Genomic DNA, 8,771 nt, shown 5'->3' with positions numbered 1-8,771 from the left:
GCGTTTAAACCATTTGGGGTTTCGACGTGTGCCAGAACCATTATAAAAAGAGATTGTACAATACGGCTGCACTAAAAAAAAAACGTTTTCCCGGCACGAATAGGATTGGCAGAGAGAAAAGGATTTTGCGGACAAATGAAACCTAATTAAGTTTGTAATAATAAGTTTACAATTTGATGCAATTTGGCAACACTTGGATTAGATCTGAAATCTCGGAGAAACCTGCAGCATGGGTTTTTCGGATATTTTGGACGACATTGGTGGGTTTGGACGTTTTCAATGGATTCACGTAACTTTATTGTCTTTGCCTGGACTGCTTATGGCAAGTCAGAATCTGCTGAACAACTTCACAGCGGGCATTCCTGCACATCACTGCGCAATACCAAACATCACCAAGCGCGCAATTTACCAAAATGTGACGGTCGAGCACTTAAGTACAAATCAACTTCTTCGCGCATTTATTCCACAAGAGTCATCCAAGTTCACAAAGTGTAAAAGATATGTGGAGCCGCAGTGGCATCTGACGGGTAACCTGACGGGAGTCAATATAACGGGTCTTGAGACGGAGTCATGCGAAGATGGATGGACATATGAGAAGGGTGAATTTATCAACACAATAGTATCAGAGGTAAGACATTAACACTTGATGGAGACGGCGTAAACTACTACTCTATGGCTACTGTAATAGCAGGTATTTGATTTGGCGAGGTTGAATTGCGCATTGCATTACGCAGCAGATGACGCGCATATGGCACACAAACAGTAATAATAACAGTAATTTTAATGAAATAAAATAAATTGCTGAATAATAACAAACAGGTTGTAACAGTTCTGTAATAATTTGTTGTGTTGTATCCAGTTATCCAGCCTACTTTTTGTCTTCAGTGGGACCTGGTTTGCAAGCTGCGGCCCCTGAAACAGATGAGCCAAACCATTTACATGGGGGGTGTGCTGTCAGGTGCAATCATATTCGGAGGCCTTTCAGACAGGTAAGTCGCCACAAATCACCAAAAGCTCCCTGCAGTAACGCACAGGACTTGCATTTCAAAGACCTCATGTTACTAATTCCTTCCTGGGATAAAGGTTGTGTTAACCTCCGTGGTAGGACGTCAGGTGCACAAATTTTGTTGGCCAAGTTTTTTTCCCCAACGTTTTTTTGCATGTTTCTGCATACTTGATTTCCTTCTCACTTATGAAAAATAAAGGTCAATATGACAGAAGCATCCCACTACAGGAAACCTAAATTTCAATAATTTAGCTGCAATATTTATTTTTGTAAAATCAGTAACGAGGAGTAATGTGTGAGACACATTGTCCAGATATTGTCAGAGAGAGAGAATGAAAGAAAGAGACTTTGACTTTTAAAATCCCTTTTTACGTCCACAATATAGCCAACAGCACCCCACCATAATACTCCACCATAATCCTAGACTCAGCCAGACATTTCAACACAATCCCCTATATCCATTTCAACCCGATACCCTTCTACTTTCAGTTTCTTGGATTTCCAGAAAGACAACTTTGACAACTCAAAAAGTTTGCAACTGTACCTACAAGTCCTTTTTGCTTGAAGTACCTAACCCCAAGTCTCTTTATCATTATTGTTATGTGGTCTATTGACCAAGCAGGTCCAGCCAGTAGACCCAGTGAATCCTCATTCACATCCACTTCATTGGCAAACCATTCACGTCAACCAGGGCTGGACTGGCCATCTGGCATAGCAGGCATTTCCAGATGGGCCCCACACCCTTGTGGGCCCCTATTTTCAGAAATGTAAAATATATAACTGGGCAGATTTGTCTGTGCACAATGCAGCCACCATAATGGAGGGATGTACAGGCTCATAATAGTGCCAGTTGGCAAAGCCTGCTTGACATCCAATAAGTTATCTTGGTGATGTGGCAGAGACCCACCCCCACCAAACAAGCAACCAGTGCCATTGGATTCATTCATGGTTTTGTATTGCAAAATTATATTCCCAAGGGCCATCCATGTAAAATGCATTTTTTGCTGTGTGAATATGAAGCTTCTGTGTTTTTTTTCAGTATTCAGCCATTTCAAATTGTACACCGACTACCCTCTGATGCATTATAGGGCATGAAAAAGGGATGTGTGATTTCCTCCACATTATTCTGACTTTTTCTGTCTCTGGTTGTTTCATTGCGCTCGACAGGTTTGGGCGGAAGACCATCCTGATCTGGTCCTATTTCCAGCTGGCGGTGCTGGGCACATTTGCGTCCCTGGCGCCCTCCTACCTGGCCTACTGCACCTTCCGCTTCCTCTCAGGCATGGCTGTGTCCGGCATCATCCTCAACTCCGTCTCCCTCAGTGAGTGTGTCTGAAATTACAATGAAAATTGTAGGCCCTATGTAGGCCTTGCCATGGCCATCCGGTAGGGCACTCGCCTGCCATGCGGCTGACCCGGGTTCAATTCCCGGCCCGGGTCCTATGCCAACCCCTCCCCATTTCTCTCCCCCTCATTATCTGTCCTACTCTTCACTATCCTGTCCTAACAAGTTGCCCCCCACCCCCACCCCAAAAAAGGAAAAAAATAATATGTAAATTGGGATTTAAAAAAAAAACAGGTAGAGCTTTCTTTTGCATAGACCAGCCACCCCCGCTATAGGCCTACTATAATTATGGTATCTCAACAGCGGTGTAGTCTACTTTTTTGAAGTGGGTATGTATATTCAAGCATTTTTGGAAGTTTGTATACTGTATATATTATTTATGCTATTCTAAATAATGGATCAATCAATTTTAAGCGGGCATACTGAAGCCCCTAAAATTTAGAAGTGGGTATACTTTGTATACCTGCGTTCTACGTTGACTACACCACTGTATCTTAAAGATGAAACCCAAATCCAGCTTCAATGCTGTTGTTTTTAGGATGTACTGCATGTTAGATAATTAGAAAATCCGCACAGCGTATTGTGAGATTAATCCAGCAACAAGTTTGTTGCCTGATTATCATCGACCTTCAAATCTCTTTGAGACTTGGTCTGACCAAGAGCATAACAATTAACATTTCCCAAACGGCATGGTTGACTCGCCTCCCTTTGTTTGCAACTGGTTGTTTGCTTCCCGACAAAGTGGGAGGGGTTCCCGGATATTTTTGGAGCTCAGAAACGATATTTGTACTGCTCCTGGTCTGACTAGAAGCAACGCTGAAGGTGTTGCGTCACCAGGAGAACGTGGCCTGGCTAACAATTTTGTGGAGTCATACTAAGGTGCTCACCCAATCACTTATTAAAAAGAAAATGTAGCTTTGATGAGGTATCTTTTGTACTGTTATAACCTTACATACCTTACTACATTACCAACATTGTAATAAGTACTCATCTGTGTTTTCAACCAAGAGTGAAGGGGCCCACTAGTGGACAATGAGGCTATGTTGTGCTGGCAGAGGTGAGGTGCATCCCGACTAAGGTCATGGACCCTGGTGGGGGACTAATAGATTAGTCCCAAATTAGGTCCAACTGCAGCATTAACCCAAGCTAGTCTTTCTCAACGGGGGCGATGCAGCCCCCCAGGGGGCGTTGGAGAGCTCTAGGGGGGGGCGTTGAGAAAGAAACAGCTGACAGGGGGTGGTACTTAGTTGCCATTGGGGGTCAGTGGTCCATTTATTTTTTTAATACTAAGGGGGGCGTTATCAGGATTGTGATGGTGTCTGGGGGGCGTTGGGAGGCTTTTGATTAGGCCAAGGGGGCCTTTCTTCAGAGAAGGTTGAGAAACACTGACCTAACCCAACGCTAACTTTGTTGTGACTGCAGAGGTGGAGTGGATCCCGACTAAGGCGCGGACCCTGGTGGGGACGCTGTCCTCCTTCTTCTTCACCTTCGGCCAGATGGTGCTGGCCGGCATCGCCTACAGCCTGAAGGACTGGAGGAAGCTGCACGTGGCCGTCTGCGCCCCATACTTCCTCTTCGCCATCTACAGCTGGTGAGGTTATACCTTAGGAGCTAGAACAATGTTACATACATACAATGTTACTCTTGAGCGACGAGATTAGTTCGTAAAAGTTGATGTCAATTGCAAACTATATATATCCAAACAAATAAATAACTACTACTTTTGAAATATTGGAAATATTTTATAATTTTTACCCTGCCCTAAGCTACTGTATCCAAGTTAAACAGAATTAAGTAGCACTACACAGTATAGAATACAGGGATGTAGATTGATGGTGTGTCTCTGTCTGTTGTGTGAAGGTGGTACTCGGAGTCTGCTCGATGGTTGGTGCTGAACGGCAGGTCTGCGGACGCTCTGAAACAGATCCACCGAGTGGCCCGTATGAACGGCAAGCCAGAGATGGTGGACAAGCTCACTCTTGAGGTCAGTGGCAGTTACCTCTATGGGCTGAATTCATGACAGCGGGAATTATTTTATTTTATTTTATTTTATTTTATCTAAATCTAAAGGGGGTCCTTGGCAGGCTTATGATTACGTAAAGGGGGCGTTTGTTCAAAAAAGGTTGAATACCGCTGAATGTCCATAGTTCAAAGTCATAGGTCAAAGTGTAAGTCATTGTCACATTTTCTATATATGTATGCATGTACAGTATACACTACATTATGTAAGCAGTTAGTAGACTTGCCTGTGTGTGTGTGTGTGTGTGTGTGTGTGTGTGTGTGTGTGTGTGTGTGTGTGTGTGTGTGTGTGTGTGTGTGTGTGTGTGTGTGTGTGTGTGTGTGTGTGTGTGTGTGTGTGTGTGTGTGTGTGTGTGTGTGTATGTTTAGGTTTTGGAGTCTCACATGAAGAGAGAGTTGGAGTCCAGTAAGAACACCTACACGGCCTATGACCTGCTACGCAGACCAGTCATGAGACGCATATCCATATGCCTCCTGGTCCTCTGGTGAGACCTAGAACCATATTTCATTTTATACTGTTTCTATTTTCTGTGATTACGGCATGGGTCTGGGTCTGTGGCCTAATAGTTAGGGAGCTGGTTACAGAATCGTAAAGTTGAAGGTTGAACCAGGGCCCTAATAGCCTGGTTCTCACCGACAGTGCGTGTGTGTAGCTCCGGAGCCCCCTGGTGGAGCGGAGCTACACACACTACTGTCTGGAAGGACTGCCATTTACATACTCTTCTCGAGAAGAAAATAAACGGAGCATTTATTGCTTAAATATCAACAGCAGCTCGTATTGATGACACAGGATAGATTATAGACTATATTGACTCTTTAGAGATGAACAGAAAACATTTTTGGAGGAATTTGTTGGTGGTGAGTTGCAATAAATGCACCATTTATTTTCTGACTCGAGAAGAGCATGTTAACGGCAGTGCTACCAGACGGTAGTTTGTGTACACACACGCACCGTCAGTGAGAACCAGGCTAGGCCCCTTACACACTGCTTCAGGAACTGTAATGCTAAGTGTAATGTGATGACTAATAACATAATCACCTTGCTATATAATAGTATCATTATGTGATATTATTATATTGATACAACATACAATATTGGGCTACAGTACATGTGTAAAATGTAACTAAATATTACACATTTTATATTTATTACACCCACTATTATTTATTTCATTCAAAAAAATAGAAGTAAGGGTAGGCTATCAAGTAAGGGTGTCACAGTGCACAGTGTTTAGTTATCCGAACATCTATAGATCGCAAAAGTATTCCTGCCGCATGAAAAAAGCGTGATATGAGTAACATGAACAAGACATTCGTGCACATTTTTGGCAGGTTTTCTACGAGTTTTGCCTACTATGGCCTTGCCATGGATATGCAGAAGTTTGGCGTGAGCATCTACACCATGCAGTTGATCTTCGGCGCGGTGGACATCCCCGCCAAGCTGATGGCCCTGTTCCTGCTCAGCTACCTGGGACGCCGCATCACCCAGTCCATCTGCCTCGTCATGTCCGCCATCTTCATCTTCGCCAACATCTTCATCTCTACAGGTTGAAACTCATTGACCTTTTGACTCTGCATTCGACACTACGTTATTACTTAGTGAGAGATTTAGCTCTACGTAGTTTTGTGCAGCAAATTTGTGTACATCATGCCTCAAAATAGAAAAAAAACATTAGTGATCCATGTAACATTGTGACTGCAGAGGTGGACAGAGGTGACATTTTCATCTCCACAGGTTGAAACTCTCACTACTTTGACGCTGAACGTTAAAATTTCCTGCAGGACTACTTCAGTTCTAAGTAGTTTTGTGCAGCAAAAGTTACCTTATGTACAACCGCATGATAGTCTTTAATAAATGTGAACAGGCTGTAGTCAAATATTGTATTATTAATATTGTTCTCATGGTGCATGGAGGGATTTTAATGGGCACTGTACAGTACATATTGTACGTGTTGACATGCTGTGTTAATCAAATGTGTGCTCCTCCTCCACTTCAGAGTACCAGACTGTTCGGACCGTCTTGGCTGTTCTGGGGAAGGGCTTCACCTCCTCCTCCTTCACCTGTGTCTACCTCTTCACTGGGGAGCTGTATCCCACCGTCATCAGGTAACACTGCCACACATACTGCACATTTTGCACACTTACAATGCTGAATTAACACTGCATTTTTACTGTGTATTTCTTCTCTGTCCTCACTGTCAAGTTTAAGTAAAGAAACTGAAAAGTTTTTAAAGCTCAGTATGACTTTTTATTGTTTTTTATTGGATAAGTTATGAACTCATTTTGGTGGTAGGGCTATATTAAGGGGAGTGCCCTGGTGTATCATAATAAGCACCATGGACAGGGGCAGTTTGAGGGACGACCACTCGAGAGGGAACTGGGAGGGCTACTGCTTAGCTCCCCCCATGAACAGAGTGGAAAAGTGTGTGAGGAAACAGAATTTGACAGATATTCCTTAAATGGCTATTCAGATATATAATAATGTACAGTATGTGAACAAGGAATTCAATTGAGCAAAAGCAGTAACTCAGTCATTCTTTCTGATTCGTTTTGAAAGACTGAGGGTCTGGATTGAATGCGTTCTCTGTATTGGTGGAAGGGGCCCTATTTTGACCTTGGCAGGCTGTATTGGGGGGGGGGCTATCAGTGTTTTTGCCTTAAGGCCCTGTGTAATTGTTCCATCACTGCTAACCACCGATATTCTTTCTTCTGGTCTCCCAGACAGACGGGTCTGGGCTTCACCTCCACCATGTCCCGTATCGGCTCCATGGCGGCCCCTGCTGTCCTGATCCTGGATGAGGTGTGGCCCTCCCTGCCCAGCATCGTCTACGGAGGGGCTGCGCTCATCGCAGGGGTCTTCGCCCTCTTCCTGCCCGAGACGCTCAACGTGCCTCTCCCTGAAACTGTGGATGATGTAGAAGAGAAATGGTACGTTTTTAATGAAAAGTATGACTGCTGTAATATTGTGACACTTCCCCCTTGATTTGTCTTACTGTATGGTAGGCCTACTACCATTAGCCAAGTTCATGCACAGTTCTGTCTCAAATACACCATATCATCCCTAGAGATTGTATAGAAATTTCTGTGTACGTATATAAAGAGATACGTCTGATTATAAATATATATAGATAGGTCTGCATAAAGGGGGATTTCCCCCTCCCCTTTGCGAAACTAGAACACATTGTCATTGGCACCTTTCTCTTTTCCATTCTCTGTGTCACTTCTTCTCATAGATAACTTGATAACTCTCTTGATCTGAAAAACGTTTAAAAAAATCAAGACCTTGAATTATAATACACGATTTTCTCTTGATGCTCATGCAGGTCAAAGACGCCACAAGTGCAGAAACAGACGGAGAAGGAGAAGGAAAACATGGCCCTCAAAGACGTGAAGGACGGAGTGGAAGAATACGAGGATGGAAAGACTTCTGGTCTCAATGCTTTATGAGTACCAAACGTGAACAGACTGACTGACCCCTGTACTGTATAGGTGCAATGGAGCTAAATCAGAGTTCCTCAATGCTTGCAGGTGCCCTTTATCCAACGACAGGGCTGGACTGGTGATCTGGCATACAGGGCATTTCCCCAGTGTGCCGACGGTCCTCATGATCCGATCCTGTTGGAATTTGTATGTATTTTCTTAGAGACTGGCCCACAATTAAGAAGGGGCCAGGCAAAATGTTGAACATTTCTACATCCTACATGTCTACATTGGTCCCAGTCCAGTCCTGCCCCAGAGGTAATGTAGAAAGCCAACCGGAAGAGGATGTGAAGAAAGCTTTATTGTATCTGGATTTTACTTTACTGTACATAGGTCAAACCATACACTTTAGATTGGGTTATTACTATTCACGAGTCATGGACTGCTGGACAGACTATAAACCTATAAGGAACTGATTTATTATGAGGACTAATACCACTGTGCCTTTTTAAACGTTGTCGTAGTAGATAACAGCATATTTGCTGTTAAAATCTCTGACCATTTTTTTATCAGCCTACTGTCAGTATGGATTTTGTGATTTTTAACTTGTACCTTGCATGCTTACGCCATCAAATGTAAACTAGATTGAAGGTGAATTTTACAATTTTGTCAAGTTGGCCTGTATCCTGCTGTGGGTTTAATAATAAAAAAAGTTTCTTCTGCCAGTTTGCATTGAATAATTTGGTATGCAACATGAATTTGATATTAATTTAGCCTGATAAAACAACCAAGCAAACCAAATGGATTCGAGTGTTTCTCGAAAAACAAGTCAATCCATGGTTTGCTATTATCTAAAACCTTTTACTCTTAAATAATTTCGGTGTGAATTACACAAGTTGCTGAATTACATGGAACTTGGACGTGAATATATTAAATTGATAAGCCTCACACAGGCTCACGAGGGCGCTGTATTGCTGCTAT

At 43.1% G+C, this 8,771-nt stretch overlaps 1 protein-coding gene across 1 annotated transcript; it reads left to right on the top strand.

The window, feature by feature from the left end:
* The first annotated feature begins 229 nt into the window (after window positions 1-229).
* oatx (organic anion transporter X) lies at window positions 230-8,515 on the top strand. Its single transcript, XM_063202629.1, has 10 exons — window positions 230-628; window positions 886-989; window positions 2,174-2,328; window positions 3,774-3,942; window positions 4,212-4,335; window positions 4,740-4,855; window positions 5,703-5,917; window positions 6,368-6,476; window positions 7,092-7,298; window positions 7,694-8,515. Exons 1-10 carry the CDS (start codon window positions 230-232, stop codon window positions 7,815-7,817), a joined length of 1,722 nt encoding a protein of 573 aa, XP_063058699.1. The 3' UTR covers window positions 7,818-8,515.
* Window positions 8,516-8,771: the final 256 nt, after the last annotated feature.

This window comes from Engraulis encrasicolus, chromosome 7 (genome assembly GCF_034702125.1).
Source record: "Engraulis encrasicolus isolate BLACKSEA-1 chromosome 7, IST_EnEncr_1.0, whole genome shotgun sequence".
Taxonomy (NCBI): Eukaryota; Metazoa; Chordata; class Actinopteri; order Clupeiformes; family Engraulidae; genus Engraulis; species Engraulis encrasicolus.
The sequence above is the reverse complement of the archived record's forward strand: the minus strand, read 5'-3'. Positions and strand labels throughout refer to the sequence as shown.